The 19650-nt window shown below is 36.5% G+C and overlaps 1 protein-coding gene across 6 annotated transcripts in view; it reads left to right on the top strand.

Moving 5' to 3' along the window:
* LOC145980273 (putative phospholipid-transporting ATPase IIB) overlaps positions 1-19650 on the top strand; it is a 155414-nt gene that overhangs the window by 91363 nt on the left and 44401 nt on the right. For all 6 annotated transcript variants that reach the window (XM_083113281.1, XM_083113280.1, XM_083113282.1 and 3 more), the window contains one exon: positions 13090-13485. In XM_083113281.1, the coding sequence (XP_082969407.1) occupies positions 13090-13485 (396 nt within the window). The remainder of the gene's footprint in view (positions 1-13089; positions 13486-19650) is intronic.

Here is a 19650-nt window from a genome sequence, read left to right as displayed (position 1 = left end):
ACTGAAAAAGGCACATTTGAAAGTCACTTATTTTATCTATAATTTCTGGCAAAATGTTAATGAAGCATACATAAAACAAGCAAATGTAGCTGGAGTCATTTCGATAACAGCATTTTCACCTTTTAGAATATCACAAATTGTTTTCAATTGTTTCAAGTCATTATTTGCACTCACTACCCATTTGCACTTTTCCACAACAGCTGACCCCTTTTCTCCTGACACTTCCATCATCTGCTGCATAGATTCCTCGAAGATTTTCATAGATGCTACAAGACTCTCACCTCTTTTTTCTAGCTTTGTAATTGTCTCTGGCAATGCACCATAATGTGCAAAAATAAACGACAGTTCATTCTTCAGTTCTGAATAGCACAGGAGTTTTTTCACTTCACGAATTGAAGCCTCTTCATTTTCTGGAAGAGCATCGATCACCTCACTGATTTTTTCAAGGTGGTTAGCATAATATATAGCTGCTGATATCCAGGTTCCCCATCTCGTCAAGACTGGTTGCGGAGGTAAACTAAGCTCAGGTGCAACTTCCTGAAATGTTCGGGTTCGAGAGGGAGATTTCAGAAATATATTCTTTGTGTTCGAAATCAACCTGTCCACTTCTGGGTGCAACACTCTCTTTTTCGGCGATTCTGTGCATTGTGTGGGCTACACATGTGATATGAAGCATGTTCGGGAAGAGAATTTTCAATGCTATGGCAGCCTTCTTTATATAGGGAGCTGCATCACTGATAAAAAGTAACATGTCATCATGATGTACACCATCTGGCCAGAGCAGAAGTAGGGAATTTGAGAATAACTGAGCTATTGACCAACCATTGGCTCTCTCTAGTTGTTCTGACGTGAGAAGAAATGGCGAGGATTCTCCGCATGTTGGTTCCATAGTTCATATGATGACGTAGGCTATTCAGCATCTCATACCGTCAGTACTTTCATCTGTTTAAATCCAAACCTTCTTTCCACCAACTTCAGCACGAATTCTTTGCAGAGCTTCTTCGTAGCAGATGCTTAAATATGTTTTCCGCAGCGTTGATTCCGACGGCACCGTTTCTTTAGTGTATTTCTCCAGGAATTTCCTCAGTGACTTGTTTTCCACTTTCCAGAAAGGTATCCCTGCTTCCATGAAAGCTTTGTACAGTTCAAGAGAAAACTGAGATTGCCTGTTGGATGAAGTGCCCACTGTTGAAATTAGGGATATCTTCTTCTGTCCAACCTTTTTGGCAACTGCAGATTTATGTTTTGCTGTTGACACATGCTGAGATATAAAGTATTTTTTCTCATGGTTGAATGTTTTTTCACATATCTTGCAGAGAAGAATAGTACCATCTGTCAAAAATGTCCTTTCACCAAATTATGACGACGGGAAGTAATAAGAATCAGTTTCCTTTTACTTACTCTTTATTCAATACGAATACGTAATTGCAGGTATTACACCCCGTACAAACGTCAAGGCACTGCTCGATTCCCAGTCCGACGTCAAGCGATCTGCCGTTTCAACTGCTAGCACCGCCCCCTTTCCACCTCGCTCGAGCCACGAGGCATGAGGAGCTCTGAGGTAGTCTACCACGTCACAGCGACGTTCCTACCTCAATACAGTCGAGTACAAAATTAATCACATGATACAACTGTCATAACTCCCCTCTCTTGGGAGAAAAATTTCCTTCAAGTGAAATTTTTACAAAATAAAATACCCATTTATAATTTACACATCGTTATGTTATCTACACTCATACTTTGTGTAGTTACAGTTAAACTGGTATACATCATGATCAAATATACTGGATATAATCAATACAACAACATTTATGTTAAAGAAAATATAAAAATAGCGAATAAATATAAATAATTTGAAACAAAATCTAAATCTTTCTTTGATCTACCCAAAACAAATGTTTGTACAATTTTGGATTTAGTTTTTCCAATTGGCTTAAATAACAACTTCTCTTTTCAACGGTACAATTCCAGATTTTTAGATTATCACTATGATGGTTACCACTGATATTGCCAGTTTTCAAATCTATTACAATGTATACATTAGTTGCTTGTTTGTCAATTACCATATACGGGCCTTCATAGACCTCACAGTACTTTTTAGTGCGATTTTCTAGGAGGCTGCTAAGATAATGTGTTTTTACAAATACCAGGTCTTTTATTTTAACTTCAGGTCTATTTTCTTGTTGTAAGTTGTACTTGTCATTTTTTTTCTTCCTTGCTTGGAAACCTTTTACAAAAGCCATGTATAGTTTGTCTTTCCACAGAGAAATTTCATTAGGCGGTAAATTAAAATGATTCAAAATACATGAGTTAAGATCTCTGTTTAGTTGTAACTCTGAGGGAGCAAATCCTAGCTGTGTGTGTACACTATCATTTAATAAGCTTACCACTACATCTATATATTTTGGCCACTCTTTGTGTTTGTTTTTACAAAAAACACGCATAAGCCGGTTGAGTTCGGAATGAATTCTCTCAACTAAATTAGAACTAGGGTGATATATTGGGGTATACGCCAATTTTATACCTAAGCTTGTTAAAGTGTCCACATATTTGTTAGAATGAAACACCGTGGCGTTATCACTAACCAACCTGTGTGGAATGCCAAAATGCCTGACATATCCTTCTAGCAAGGCTTTTACAATACTGTTGGCTGTACTTGACCTCATTGGATAAGCGAACAGATATTTAGTGTTAGCATCTTGTAAGGTTAGAAGAAACCTTTCTCCTTGCGAACCTTTAATTAATGGTCCTTGTATATCTAAAAACAAAATAGTTTCACCTTGGTTACAATGTTGTTGGAATATGCCCTTGGGCGGATGTCTACTCGGCTTCGTTCTCATACATAGTTCACAATCTTTGATCTAACTCAGAATACCTTTTCATACCAGGCCAAAAGTACAGTTTCCTAACTCTTCTGAGTACCTTTTCACAACCAAAGTGGCCCATACTGTCATGATAATTCCTCAGTATTACAGAAACTAAAGATTGAGGTATACATATTTTCCAGATGTTCTCAAAGTGAAAATCTCTTATCATCAAAATTCCATTGCATACTTTATAAAACTTTTTCCAATTTCTACACCTTTGAGGTAAACTTACACTTACACTTTCACAATTGTTCAAATAATCAATAATAGGTTGAAATAACTTATCATTGTACTGTTCTTGGACTAACAACTCTACAGGTATATCCAATACTTCATTTTTAAACCTTACATTATTGTTGATGTGCATCAAAATCGGCTCTGACTCTGAAAATTGTCTGGACAATAAGTCCGCTAGGCCATTGTCAGATCCTTTGCAGTATTCTACAATGAACTGGTATTTTTGAAGTTGAAGGGACCAACGCAATAAGCGAGGGTTCCAATTCTTCGAATGGTTCAGCCAAGTGAGACACTTATGATCACAAACTAAAGTAAATTCTTTACCCAAAAGATATTGATTACATTTCTCAATACAAAATAAAAGACTTAAACATTCTAGCTCGGTTATGGTGTATTGTTTCTCATAACCTTTCAGTGTACGACTTACATAACTTATTATTCTTTTCTCGCCATCAATTATTTGATACAAATATCCTCCGATGCCAAGTAAGGAAGCATCTCCCTGGACATAAAACCTTTGATTAAGATCAGGATGAAATAGTTTAGCATCATTAGAAATTTCTTGTTTGAGCAAATCAAAACTCTCTTGTTCCTTCTTAGTCCATATCCATTTCTTACCTTTCCTTAACAATTCATATAAAGGTGCACATATGGTAGCAAAGTTTGGAATGAATCTTCTCATCCAAGAGAAACAACCTATTATTTTTTGAAGTGTCTATACATCCTTCGGAGTAGGAAGGTTGAGAATAGCCTCTACTCTTTCTGGATTTACTCTTATACCTGTTTTGTCAATAATGTGACCCAAGTACAATAACTTTTCTTTACAGAGGAATGTCTTTTTGAGACGTACAGTCATACCAGACTCTCTTAATTTAGAAAATACACTTCTTAAATGTTCTATGTGACTTTCTAAAGATTCACTTCTAATGCATAAATCATCAACATAAATGATAACATTCTCTGACAGAATGTCGCCTAATACCTTGGTCATTGCCATCGTAAATGCTTGTACTCCATTACATGTACCAAATACTAAACGTTTGTATTGGTATTGTCTACCTTCAAACAAAAATGCAGTATACTTTTTAGATGACTCCGACAACAAAATCTGGTGAAATCCAGAGGACATATCGATCAGTGATACATATGGTCTACCAACAAATCCTTGTAATGCCTCTTCAATATTAATTGGTCTAATTTGACTAACTTTTTGGTGTTGATTAATATTCCTGAAGTCAGTACATACCCTTACACTTCTATCAGACTTAGGAACTATTACTAGTGGATTTAAATAAGGTGAATCAGAAAGTTCTATAATGTCCCACTCAAGTAATTTTTGAATATGATCTCTAACATTTTGTCTGTAATGATAAGGTATTCGATATGGCTTAGAAACTAAAGGTTCTGTTGTATCTAATTCAATATGATGTTCATATTTAGTACATAAACCAGGTTTTTCATCAAACAACATCCTAAATTCAAGTAACAAGTCAAACAGTTGCTTCTTTTCATCTTCATCGAGTATTTCAGCTTGCATAGCTTTTAATTTAAGATCTTCTACACTAGCAACAGTTATTTCCTCTTTTGACTTTTGGGTTACATTAAGACAACTACTCTCTGCCTCTTCACTCACATCAAAAGTTGGACAAGATATAGGTAATAATTTAACTAACCTTTCACCTTGTTTGGTGTGCAACAATAAAGAATTTTCCTTGAAGTTTACAAGAGCCTCTACATTATACAAAAAATCTAAACCTAAAAGAATTTCTACTGTCAAATCTTTGACGACAACAAACTGAACAAAAAACATAATATCTTCAATTTCTATATCCACACAAAATTTTCCAAGTACTTTCTGTTTTCTTTTTCCAGAATAGTCAACCAAAATAATATCTTCTATTGGCTCTAATTTAGGTCTGGTGACTTCGCTAGTAATACTTTTCCATTTGTTCGCTGACATCAAACAAATGTCACTACCACTATCTACTAAGCATTTACTCTCTATCCCATTAATATTTGCAAAGATAGAAGTTGTATTCTTGACTTTGTTCCTGAGGTTTACAGGTAACATTAAGTTATTAGAACTATATTTCGCTTCATCTTCTAACAAGTCTTCATAAAAATTAATATCTACCCTACATACATTTTTAAGGCATGATTCACAGTTTGCTTTACTAGAATTTTCATTACAAAGTTTGTTTCTTAAATCTTCAGTATTAAGATTGGCTACTGACACAATATTCTCATCTTCGTCTATGCTATTCTGTGTCACAATAACAATAGACTCACTATCTAGTTTAAAGGTTGTTCAGGCACAAACCAGGGCGCATTCACCCTAAGTGAAGACCCACCATTACCATTTTCTATTTCTTCCCTAGTACTAGATCTAGGTTCACTTCTTTGAGGATTGTTTTGAACATCATCGTGTGACACAGTGTTTGGACTAGTATTTCTATACCTAGGTCTACTATTATCAGCATTTATACGATTTTGGTTACTATAATTGTATCTACCTCGAAAGTTACTGTTTCTATAGTTATTACCAGAATATGGAAAACGGTTTACTCTCCAAGATCTTTGACCAGATCTACTATCATTACTACTATTATTATCAGTGGCATATCTTCTGAAATTACCAGAATTCCTTACATTAGTCTCATGGCTTGCGTTAGAATTTTGCATATTGCTTACTCTAGATTGATTATTTCTTTTAGTTTCATTAACAACTTGTACTTGTCTAATACCAACAGGCCTTCCATCTCTCCTACTTTCACCTTCAGCACTTGCATACAGAGCTTCATGACGCGCAACCAATTCCGCAGCTGTACCAAGACTAATATTAGGTTGATTTAAGATTGCTTCTCTAACTCTATTTGGTAACTGTTGGGCTACTAAAATAGTTTTTTGCTGTTCTGGCATGTCTGGCTGAATGGAATTAAGTAAATTAATCTGTGACCAGAAATAATTTAACAGAGTTTGTCTACTTTCTTTGCTGTATCTCTTGCACAAGACATTTGCAAGACATGTTGACTTCCACGATGCACTTTCAAAGGCATTAAGGAAAAGAACCTTAAAAGAACTATAATCTACAATGTGTAGTTTCTCCTGAGAGAACCAATTTTTAGCAACACCTTTCAAAAGCATTGGTACATACTTCATGTAATCTTTTTTGGGAACATTTAACATATCCAAGCGATCCTCAACCTCTTGAAGAAATTGTGACGCTAAATAATCCATCCTAGTTGCAGTAAATTTAGGTAACCTATCTAGATCAGAGTACTTAAGTGTACTAGGTACAAACTTCCTTCTGTAACTACTACTTTTGTGATCAGTTCCACTTTCCGAACTACTATCATGAAATTTATCTCTTGACATGCTTTTTGTAACTCTACCTGTCTTATAGCTACTTACAGATTTACGTTTAAGCCCCCTTAACTGAACTTTAGTTTCAGAGTTAGAAGATTTTACATCTGAATCAGATTCTCCTTTACGTAATGGTCTTTGTTTTCTAAACGTGATATATTCAGTTTTTTCAATGGGTAAAGAAGCTTTCCTTGCTTCCCTTTGCTGTTCAGACAATCTAGGAACATCAGGACTAACTAAGCCTTGTACTCTAGTTTCTAATCCTAAAGAAGATTTTACCGGTTCAGCACTTACTCTTAAAATGGAAAAATCATTCGTTAAATCTCTAACTTGATACCGAATATTCTCCAGCTTATCATCTAGAACCTCATATTTGTTAGTAATCTCTGTAAGTTGTTGTAAGCAACCCTTAACAGTAATGTCATTACTAGATATTTTCTGTTGAACGGTTTGAACGCTCAAGTTTAGATCTTGAATAGTTTGTCCAGACTTAACACTAATTTCGTTAAATTTACTATTCAACTCATCAATAGCAACTTCATGTCCACAAATGTTATTAAACAACTCCTTCATACTACTTTCATTTCCATGTACAAGGTTGACTAAACTTTCAAACTTCTTTTGATTTATTTCGAGTGTTTTCTTAATTTCTACGCATTCATTTTCTACCTGTTTTACATGAGAATCGAAAACCTCTCTCAATTTTTTATGTTGATTTACACACGTAACAGAAACCTCGTTTATCTTTTCTTCCAATTTCGTGCTCAAGTTGACCACTTGTTCCTTTAGTTCATGGGCGCATTCCTTTGTTTCGACCAAATTATCAGACACTTTCTTTTCGACTCGTGCTTCCAATAATTCGAAGTCTTGCCTTAAGAGACCTATGCTGGTGCCTACATTACTTACACTGGCCTCAACACTATTAATATCCGCTTTGACGTTACTTTCAACACTGTTAATATCAGCTTTCACACTACTAACTTGTTCCGCGAGTCTAGCTTCAAATTGTTTAAAGAGAAACTCCAATTCCTTTTTTGTAGCCATTTTCAATTTCCGTTACTGCTAGCTAAGAATTTTAGTCGCAGTATTCAGTACAACTATTTTATAGTTTCGGTGCTACAATCACAGCGCGATAAAGTTATTCGTCATTCTTCTTTTCCACATAGAAAAAGTTCAGTACTTTACGTTCCAACATCACAGACGAAAAAGTTGAATTCTTCCATCTAACAGCTACAACCAGATTCTAACGACGTAGACGATCGAGTCCTCCTGTTCGTGCGCCATACTTATGACGACGGGAAGTAATAAGAATCAGTTTCCTTTTACTTACTCTTTATTCAATACGAATACGTAATTGCAGGTATTACACCCCGTACAAACGTCAAGGCACTGCTCGATTCCCAGTCCGACGTCAAGCGATCTGCCGTTTCAACTGCTAGCACCGCCCCCTTTCCACCTCGCTCGAGCCACGAGGCATGAGGAGCTCTGAGGTAGTCTACCACGTCACAGCGACGTTCCTACCTCAATACAGTCGAGTACAAAATTAATCACATGATACAACTGTCATAAAATTCATGCACGTAACCATGTAACTTACCACTTAATAGCACACTAAATTTCGGCATGATGACAACTACACGATCCTTTCCTTCCAAAGTGCAGAACTGAACTAAAGATAGAGAACTTGATTTTGGAATCCATGCAAAGGCCCTTGGGCATTAGTGCTGTTTCTTGTCAATAACCTCCTGACACGGACGCTGGACGCGATGACGTAATTGTGCAGGTGTTCTGCAACAGGTTTTCAGCAGTCAATCATTCACAAGGACATGTTAACGGAAAGGCAATATCTTAACTCAGCATGAAATACTATTTCTTTTTAAACACACTTTTCTCCTTCAGCAATGTTGAAACATACGTGAGTTCAATATTACTTAAATAAGGCGAAAATTATTCACATAATAAACGGAAGAAAACTAAATGCCAAAAACGTTTTTTGGGAGAAAAATAATTTATTTCCACATTTTTTTAAAAAAATGTTCAAATTTCATTGAAAAAGGCAAAAGAGGGCATTATAATTAAAAATAGGCAGTGGGGTCCCAAATAGGCAAAATAGGCAAAATGAAAAGGCTTCTAAAACATTCGAAACAACATAAAAAACGTATATCCGGAAAAATTTTATCAATATATGCAGTAGATAAAAGGCATTTGGCCAAACTTCCGGGCTCTACTGATAACCGATATTCTACCGATCCGATATAAAATTAGAAATGCTCCTTGAAGAACCTGAATGTATCATTGACCTCCTTAATGAATGTGTGTTCAAGGTGACCGCAGTGCAAAGGAAATTGCATATTTAGACATTTACTTTTTTAGAAAGTAGGGCATGGAGATTATCTATAAAAATTACAACAAAATGGCAGAATTTTGCACTAAATTATCAGATATTTATCAATATATCGGATAGGATACCGATACACCGATATGCCTATATTGCCAAATACTGATTGACTACCGATTAATCAGTCCCATCCCTAACTATTATTATTAATATGATCTTGCAGATTGTCTGTGTTACAGTACAAGAGGTGAGACAAGAAACTCTCCTACCGGTGTGCTGGGACGGAAACGCGGCAAGCGCATGCTCGAACTTCCCTTAGGCAGGGTTGCCGAACGTCATAAATGTTGTGTGAGCACCGAGAAACAACGTGATTGACTTCCTTGTCTTCATTTAAAGTGTGTGTGTGATTTTGTGTGCATGGAAGCTTGCAGTTCAGAGAAAGCAAGTAAACTCGGTGGACAGAAAGATATCCACAGCCAAGCGCGAGAAATTGTATATAATGTCAATGCATTTATGAAGACGAGGTGGGAGTTCGTATGTCCGAAAACCAGTTGCAAAGGAGGGTGGCTCGCACATGTGGTGTTTCATTCAGCAGTGTGAGAAGAATTGTACTAATAGAAAGTAAAGCATGCACTACGTTGAAGAAACACTTCCATACGCATAAAACACGACCTCGCCAAAAAATCAAAAGTGATATGCACGAGTTCGATAAGTGTGTTGTTAGGCGTGTTGTGCTCGAATTTCATCTTACGGACGGGGAAGGTATCCGAAGGGTTTTGAAACAAAGAATAGAGTTCCAAGGCTGCGTCTGGTGTGTGCGCAAGATAATACGTGACCTAGAGTTTAAGTAGGAAAGCGCAGAAAATAATAAACAATTGCTTATAGAAAAGGACGAAATAAGAAGTTTACGTTCATCTTACCTCAAAGCCATAAAAATCTTTCGTCGACAAGGGCGACCCATTGTTTATGTTGACGAGGCTTATTTTCACAGCTCGACAATAAAGAAAGAAGCTTGAGTGGATGGAACCGCAGCTGCTGTCAAAGCACCGGTGTCTAAAGGGCAAATGCTGGCGGTTAATGTTCAAATCTGGAAAATTTTTGGCGATTACCACCATGATATGAATGCCCAAAATTTTGATTTGATTTTTTTTTATTTGATATATTTTATTTTACTTCGCGTTTATTGCCTCTTGGCTAATTTGCGAAGATGGGGATGGGTGATGAAATGATTAAATTGATGAATGGACATTAACAAACAACCATGCCCGAGCGGGATTCGAACCCGGGACCCTTGGCGTCGCAGTGCCATGTGATAACCACTCAGCCACAGGGTCCGGCCCCAAAATTTTTGAGAAGTGGCTATGAGAGAAGTTGATCCCAAATTTGACACCAAACAGTGTGGTTGTTGTTGACAACGCCTCATGCCATAACGTACAAATAAATCCTACGCCTTCTTTCTCCTCCCGAAAAGACATTATGATTCAGTGGCTCGTTCAAAACACCACCCCCTTTGACCCACACATGTTCAAACCAGAATTGTATTCATTGGTGAAAATAAACAAACCCCGTTTGAAGATGTTCAAAATTGATTCCATCTTAGCAGAACACGGTCATTCCGTTGTGCGTTTACCGCCATGCCACCCAGATCTTCTTGCTTACTTTTCTTGTGTTCTCGTTCTGCGTAGACAGTTTGGTCCGTATGCACTGCCAACCCTGCTTCTGTGCGTCCATCCCCTACGTATGGCTTGGGCGTGAGGCCGCGAGGTGTTTCTTGTCTTGCCTATTCTACTGTAGCTATAATCACATTAATAATAATAATTTGATGTCTAAAATTGTCATGTGTGTTGGGATTACTCGTACCATTCCCACCGTTACTGATACCGATACTTGGGAATTGTAATATTTAAAAGTTGGTCAAAATATTGATCAATATTATGCTCCTCACAAAAAGTTTTGAATATTTTTATATTAGGCAATAGGTAATAGGCATATGTAGGCGAAAACACAAGAACGTCCAGCAGACAGATGGATACCATATGTAGTTGCATTCCAAGGCTGTGCCAATCACCTAATGCATAATATAACAATATTCCAAACTTTTTGTGAGGAGTATAGTTTGTAAATTTGCTTCACCAATTATATGCATCAACTTACGAAGAAATTTGCATTAAAATATTCAAGAATTACATCAGAATATTAAAAGAGATGTATGTAATAACAAAATCCAGTTTTTCATTCTAATTGATGCAACATAAAAGGAAAGTTTGAATTTTGCATAATTTCCAGGATAATTAGACTCTCCGAAATTGTCACGTGGTATTTTTGCAGACCCCATGATAGACCAAAATGTCGATAAACTATCGGCTGGTATCAGTAAATAAATTCCAACCGATATACTTTCCGTTGCTGATACCACTGGCTCGGCCCAAGTTGGGATATTTGTATAAGGCATTAGTCAAAGTAGGTCTACCAAAGCACTAATTGTGGAAATATAATTTGCTGATTATCTATTATTATCTTTCAACTTTGCTGATCCATTACAAAAAAAAAAAAACTGTTATTAATTTGCAGCATAATTTTTACACTGCTGCATAGTTATGTCGAGACCTCGGATTTTTAGGTTCTAAAAAGTGTGCATTTAGGTTCCTGAAATAGGCTCTAAAAATCCTAAAATAGGTTCGAAAAACCCTAAAATAGGTTCTAAGAATCCTAAAATAGGTCCTAAAGATCTTAAGTCACGTTCAGAAAATCCTGAAGTAGGTTCAAAAAAACTTAAAATTGTTCAAAATTCCTGAAAAATGATGATCAGGTATAGTCCCAAGCAATGAAAATGGACACCTATATCCTGAAATACGCACTATCTTGTATAACGTTATGTGTGTTGCCTAACCCTACGGCGATGGCAGAACATGCCATTGGAAATTTGCTATTAAAATCCACTCTTCGCCGTATAGTTAGGCAACAATCTTTTTTCATGTTATGCACAGTCAAACTCCTCAATTTTGTCTGTGAGGATCATCTTATATGCTGAAAATAATATTTCAACAAAAACATAGTCAGTGGTGCAAACTTCAGTTCTGATATGTTAGTTTACAAGGCGGGAATGCCACAAAGCACCGAAGTGAGGCAAAAGTAAGCAAGACCACACAGATCAGACCACTGGATTGTACTGTGGAAGTAACAGTGGCACCAAACATTTTGCTTTGTTTAGAGCTTTGAAAAATCACCATGCACTTGGAGAAAGGAAAATCGACAGAGAGTCCTTTTCAAACATGTTCATCATTGAATTTTTTGTAACCAAACAAACCAAATGCCTCTGTGTGACACAAAAATCCTGTAAAACCTTTAAAAATATATAAAAACCCAATAAAAGGCTTGATTTAGGTGCATAAACCTAAAATAGGTTCTAACAAGCAAAATAGTTTTTTTTGACCACTATAAAACTTCATCAGTCGTTGTATTTTTTAACGAAATTCTTGCATACCTGTAAAGGAAAAAAATAGGTTAAAAATCTAAAATCTGATGTCTAGTGATCTCATCAAGAATATGGCCACAAGTTCAAGGCCAGGTTGCAGTAAATTAGAAATTGGCCTTATTTGATAATTCACAGTATAATCACCAAATTTGAACTTCTCTCTTAGAGTATCCATGATAATATTTCTGCTTCATGGGGATGAAGTAACAAAATGTGACATCTGATATACAGGGTGGCACAAAGTTGCTTTCCCCAATAAATGAAGATATCAAATACTTGGAGAAGCGACTTTGTGCCCACCCTGTATATCTCTGATAACAATAATTTTTTTAAGGCAAAAAAAGTGAAAAATCATGTGAAAACTTGACTACATGCAGCCAAAATGCAACCTGAATTTTTCACATGCATTTCTATGAACATTTTTGTTTACAAATCCATGAAAAAGATTAGTAGTCTAAATTAGGGTTGAGCTAATACCACTTTGAACCGATACCCGTACTGATATCGGTGGTTGTAAATTGTAATAATTAAAAGATGTTCAAAATATTAATTAATATTAGTGAGAGAGTGTTCCACTTCAATTCTAAGCATCAATTTACCAGTTTTCTGCTTTAAAAGATTCAAAAATTTCATCAGATTACAAAAAGAAACGGGTGTTAAGTTTCTCCCCCCCCCCATAACGGTGTCATGTGTCATTTTTGGGGACCCGCGCGAACTATCAAAACACTGGCTAAGTGTCGGCTCAGCCCTCATCTAAATCATTTACCTGAAAATTGCAATTTAATAATTCTTTCCTTTTTTCGTCCTAGAGTTTTGTTCTTGCTGTAACAATCTGTCGAGAAGCTGTTGACGATTTTAGGAGACACCAGAGAGATAAGGAAGTGAACAGTCAACGATACACAAAACTGACTCGAAAAGGCCCCATAAAAGTTCCGAGTTCCAAACTTCGTGTGGGTGACCTAGTGATAGTTGATAAAGACCAACGAGTTCCGGCTGATTTGGTGCTGTTGAGAACAACAGAAAAGACGGGAGCAATTTTTGTGAGGACTGACCAATTGGATGGTGAGACAGATTGGAAGTTACGACTGGGTGTGCCAGCAACGCAGAAATTGGAATCGGATCAAGAACTTTTTGATATTAATGCTTCAGTATATGTAGAGAAGCCTCAGAAGGACATCCATAGCTTCGTAGGAACTTTTACAAGGGTAAGTAATATTAAGTCGTAATAAGCAAAATATAGGGTCATCATTGTACAATATTACAATTAACAGTGGCATAGCATGAGCATTTCTGGTGGGAACGCCAAGTCCAAAGGATGGCTATGCCCTTTCTAATCTAATAGTTTACTTATGGGATTATTCAATATAAGTATTGTCTATTTGAAAGTACAATTTCATTGTTTTTTGTTTTTTTTGCCTGAAGTCGGCCGGCTTCCGATAAAACATGATCCATGCATATTTAAAAGTTAGTAATTGAGATGCCTCACTATGCAACTAAGGTTTGGAAGACTGGTATTTTAGAGCTTTTTTTTTTTTATTAGGTTGTTCAACTCAGAACACCTTACACCATTCGGAGTCTTTTGCCCAAAACATAGTACACTCGCCTCATCAAGTACTCGTTTACCCTCCCCCTCCCGAACCGAGCCTCGGCTAAACAAAAACCCACGGTTATGGTCTCAAGACAGGCAACACTGATTGGAGCAACAGACACAGGTTCTTATCGCACTACTGTAAGGTGCACGTGTTTGAGGTGAATACTCCTGGATATCGAGAGTAAATTAGCTTTTCTTCTTTTTTCCTTGCATTGGATGACATCCTTTAATAAGTTGCAAGTCAATACGCTTGCTTTACTTGAGAGCGGGAGCGATACCAATGCCCACGCCGTGATATAAAATTATCAGGTGTGTGAATGCTTCATCGTGGTGTGTTGTGTGGGCACGAGGGAGGGGGGGGGTGAGTTAGGGGGCAGAGAGACATGCACGCGTTCATCGAAATTTCAAACCCACATGTCAAACTCTTTACCCACACTGCTAACATACGTGGAGGAGTGGTTAGCAGAGCACACTACGTCGCCAAGTACACGGGTTCGATTCCCGGCCACCTGGGAATGAGTTTTCTTTAAGAGTGTCCCTTCATCAATTTCACCATATCGTCACTCATCTTCATCTTCGTGGTTAGCCATTAGTGGCAGAAAAGTGACAAAACAAAGAAAAGCAATCAATCAATCAGTCTTAATCCCCCTGACCCTTTTCTCATACCTAGCACCAAAAAAGTATCGACATGAACCCCTCCTGCTAATTCTTAAACATAACTCAGGTCTTCTAATGCCTGTTAATATATTTTTAAAAAGAGAAGAAGAAAGCACTAATGATTTCCCGATTACATTCGTTTCACGACGAAAAAATTGTAAAAAGTTTATCAAGCAACTAACATGCAGGCCTCTCCGATGTTGTAGTTGTAATATTGTCCCTCATAAACGAGGAGCTCGGTTTCGATATGTGCTGGCACATAGTGATTCGGGTCTCACTTTAACCTGTTAGTCCAGCCCTGATTAGTCTGTCAGCATAAGAAGTAGACTTAAACAACAACCAAACAAACGAATTTAGCTGCTGTATTTATTAAAATTAATATGTGGTTAAAATTGCAATTAAAAACATTTTAAAATTTCATATAAACAAAGTATATATATGGAATATAATGCAACTTAACATAAACTAATTTTGATTAAATTTCGTTATGTAGCGTAAAATAAATGAAATCAACCAGTCAAGGATAAATTCATGAAATGGCGATAGCAAAAACATTCATGACTGGCCATGTTTCGAACCTCTAACCTCTGGCTTCGCAATGCATTACATTGTCCATTTGTTTTCAGATATCTTAATTTGGCTCTAATTCCCCTACATTAGTTGTAATAAACATATTTTTTGTAACAAGATCAACATGTCAAATGCTGTTTTTGAACTGACACAACTCATATAAGAGATTACGTGTAACACCATTAAGCCTTGTTTCCATGATTATGATAAACTAAATATGCTGACCAAGGCAGTAAGGTTGAAACGTTACGTTTAGTTTATGTTTTTAATAAAATAAATTACTGCCTTGGTCAGCATATTTAGTTTATCAAGATTACGTGTGTGAGCAAACTCACACGCACTCAAAAACACCAGAGAGACACATTTGTCACTATCATATAGAAATCCTAACTCCCACAGATACACGTAGATTCATTCCTGTGTTGCATTTGTAAAGCCGCACTTCTTTTCCTAGTATGGTGACATTACAGTGAAATGATCCTGTAATTAACTGTAGATAAGTCTCAATTAGTAGATCACATGAAGTTGTTTTCAGGTAAAAAAAAAAATAGTGTTATACTTGATGTATTGTTGCTGGCACACATGAATAAAATCAGAACATATTTACAGGTGGGCACACGCAAAGTGAAATTAATATATGTGAATATATCTGCAACTGCAACACTAATGTATTTGTATTTTTGGTTATATAGAGTCACTTTTCTACCACTTCTGGCTAACACGACGATAAGCAAGGATAATAATTAAATTAAATTGACAAAGCAAACTTCACAAAAACATCCATGTGCAGGCCGTGAATAGAACCCAGGAACTTCGGTGGCAAGATCGAAAAGCGACTACGTAATGCCATTGACTGTCGAATGGAAATCCATGCTTCTCAGTGAATATCAGCAAATCTAAACACCCCCTCCTCCTTCCTCCTGTAGGTTGTGTCGATCGAGTCCATTCAAGTTCTTGTTTGAATTGTGTTTAAGTGATAAGCAGGTGGGCGGGCAGTGTGGATGGAAATGAGGCCTTGGACATGTTTTCTTACTAGCCAGGACTGCCTTGCGTAACACAGCTTTATCAGATTAGATGAAGGAGTTCTTTCTGAGCTGACTGTACATGTGTAGCAAAATTATATTTTGTTTCTCTCAGCACACCTGCTAACCAAGGAAACCTTTCGGCATGACACAAGTCATTAAAAAACCTACCATAATCATAAGCGCTTATAGAACAATAGTAGATGCATTATTATTGTGGATGATCTAACTATAGATTGATTTACTTTATTTTACTTTGCTTTTCTGCCACTTTTGGCTAATTGCGAAGATGAATATTATAAGTGATTTGATGATATTGATGAAGTTGAAGGGACACTCGCAAAGAATACCCATGTTAACCACTCTGCCACAGAGGTCGGTGGATGATTCACCTATCATAAACTCTACTAACATAACAGTGCCGATTAGTAATTCAGACTACTGTCTGGCATACATCACGTTGCGACATAAAAAACCTGATAAATATTTTAAAATAATGCCATTCAGAGATCATTTGATGTGGAGAATCTTACAACGAACGCTAAACATTTCCATTAAAATATAAAGGATTTAGATATTAATGAACAAATTAACTTTCTTAATGATACATTAGTTTTGCAGGTTAAGTGGTAGAGCTGAACTTCGCCCATGAATAAATAATTGTGTTTCTAACCTTTCATACCACGAGTACTGAAAACTCTGACGAAAACTGTGTTGTTTTTCTTTAGTTTTTAATGCAGGTCGCTGTGTGTGAAATAAATTACACAAAGAAGTTATATATTCGAGTTTGGTAAAGTTACCTGAGTCATATTGCATATTGTAGCATCACACAGCACGAGCGCTAAGAACTGGGTAGGTTTGTCGTCGCTATCAGAAAGCAGGAAGGGTCGCATGAGCCCTAGAACCAATCGTTGCTCCGTACACCAGCATACAAGAGAGCATTTCGCACGTACTGTAGAGATCCAAGCTTTCTCTCCAGGCAGGCAGAGTCCTGTATGCCAAACATCCCAGCGTCCGGCCAGCAAAGGCATTAGAAAAATGCTATAACGAGAGCTGTTTAGTGGAGCGTTGTAGGCATACCGAAATAAATAGCTATTATAATGCCATATAGCTCAAACACATATATAATTAGTAATGTTTTACTTTTTATTTACAGCATTCACACATTTTTTTTCCCCATTTTAATTCGGGGAACGCCAGGTGAATTGGCATTCAATAACACTACGCCACTGATAATTAAATGTGTTACTTTTCTGCTTCCCACCCTTCATACAATCTGCAACTTCCAAATTTATTACTAGGAAGTGGGTTTTTAGGTGCTTAAAAACTGAAAATATTTATTTTTTATGTTCTAAAAAGAGTTTGCCATTTGTGGCTAAAAGTAAAAAATATTTTTCATTCAAAATTCTGTCTAACAAATCCGTGATGGTAGGACATTAGTTGCAGTCCAAATTGCCCATTGAAAATCCCCGAACAATGATTGGCATTGTGAAAACAACCTTCCACATAATTAAAATATCAATTTCAAGTACACATTTTGTTCTCCATACTCTGAGAAACTTGAGAGTTTTTGGTGTTTTTTTTAAACAAACTTCGTAATTTGTCTTAAACACTTGTAAGCTTGAGCCTGATAGAGAATTCAATTCCCTTTCAACTGTTTTGCAAAGCAGTTGTGTGGAAGTTTTCAGTTTTTTCTATCATGCCACACAAAAATCTTACCATATTAAAAAACATCTCCAAATTTGTACTATTTCTGAATTATTCATGAAATCTGTAGGGCATAATGCCAAAATACAAAGGAGGGCAGAACGAGGATGAGAATATTTAGTGGAAGGGTTGTCAGAGTAAATAAACCTCTAAAAATGTCATTAGAATATGCATGTGGGGTAAAACGTTAACATAGTTTGTTTTTTTCCATCTCTTAAGTGAGGTTCCTTACAGAGGTGCTTCTGCCTCTGTTCCCCTGTAGCACCATTACTGCTTGTAGAGTCTTATTTCATGGTGATATCGTTGCTTTAAGATATGTGACCCATAAAGAGAAAATCTAAATATTTAATGATTTGTCGAATTCTTGAAGTTCTAAGGAGAACGTATTGCTTATTTTTTTTTCATATATTTTATACATAGGGAATGTGACATAATAAATATTATGAAAAAGGTGAGTACTAGTTTCTCCGTATTTATATACTACCGCGTCTCTCTTTTCCCAATCATGAATAATTTCTTGTGCAACTAAACGTATCACACTTTTCAAAATAAGGTCTATGCCCCTATTTGTTGGGTCTTGCTCTTCTAGGAGTGAATAACAGTCGTAAGGGAACTTGAGCAGTTGGTTAAAAATGCATGTCATCACGAGGTCATTCCAGTTTCTGCCTGGTTTTGTGGAGTGTTGCAAGTTCTCACCTTTTATCCTTTCTTATCTTGGTGAAGGGGATGAGATATTCCCTAAACATTGATAGCCTTTTATGTTCACAGGGTTTCTACTCACTGGGAATTCCTTGAATTCCAGGAATTATACATGAATTATTGGCTCCAGGAATTATACCTGAATTTTTCTCTAGACTTGAAAATTGCAACTTTTATTTATCCAATTCCATTGAATTCATACATATGTATAAATATCCTGAGGTAAGTTTTCACAATTTAGCTTTTATTTTATGGAGGAAGAAAAAGGAAAGATAGCTACATGAAAAATAGAACAGAATTCTCTCAATCCGTTTTCTTTGTTAGTATGCTTTGCAGAACAATCTATCTAACACGGAAATGTATTGCAAGATAAGATATCTTAAAGTTGATTAAGTAAACTTGAGTTTGAAATTCTTATTCAAATTACAAATTTTCGTAGATTAATATGTTGGCTTGTGTTTGTAGATGGGTCATTCCATGGCATTTCAACGAGGTCATGTCACCCACCCGGGTTTGATACCCGGTGGAGGCACAAGTGTTTCGGATTCCACTTTAAACTTTAGGTCCAGTCCCGATTAGCCGTACTGTGCATAAAGTGGACTTAAAACACCAAATCAATCAATCAATCATGTCACCCACAATCTCAGATTTCGATGAAATTTGGTATACACCCTTCTGTTATGGTTCAAGGAAACCCCCTAAATTTTTTTAACTCTTATCTCAAAGGGTTTTCATTTTACACCACTTTGAAATGTCATTAAATCAGTGTTGTCTGTCACTCTTGAGACCCTCGACACAAGATACCCTTGCTTACATTTTATTTCTTTTCTCCTTATGCCTTTCTTTCCTAGAAAAGCTAGTTCAAAATTCTTGATCACGTTATTGATATCGTAAAATACTTGCTTCCCTTACACGATTTGTAATATGTTTGTTTTGGTAAATTTGCAACACTCCAAACAAAAGAGAACACTCACTTCAACACTCCCACACAAATGGAAAATGTTCTGGAAAGCTCCAGAAAAGTGATACCAACCTCATTGTAAAAATTATTGTTCATGGGAAAGTAAAAGAACTGACTTGAAGCTTAAAATTAGTTAAGCTTTGGAATAATAGGTCATTACAAC

The sequence above is a fragment of the Lepisma saccharinum genome, chromosome 27, assembly GCF_977018435.1.
Source record: "Lepisma saccharinum chromosome 27, izLepSacc3.1, whole genome shotgun sequence".
NCBI classification, from domain to species: Eukaryota; Metazoa; Arthropoda; class Insecta; order Zygentoma; family Lepismatidae; genus Lepisma; species Lepisma saccharinum.
The sequence above is the reverse complement of the archived record's forward strand: the minus strand, read 5'-3'. Positions and strand labels throughout refer to the sequence as shown.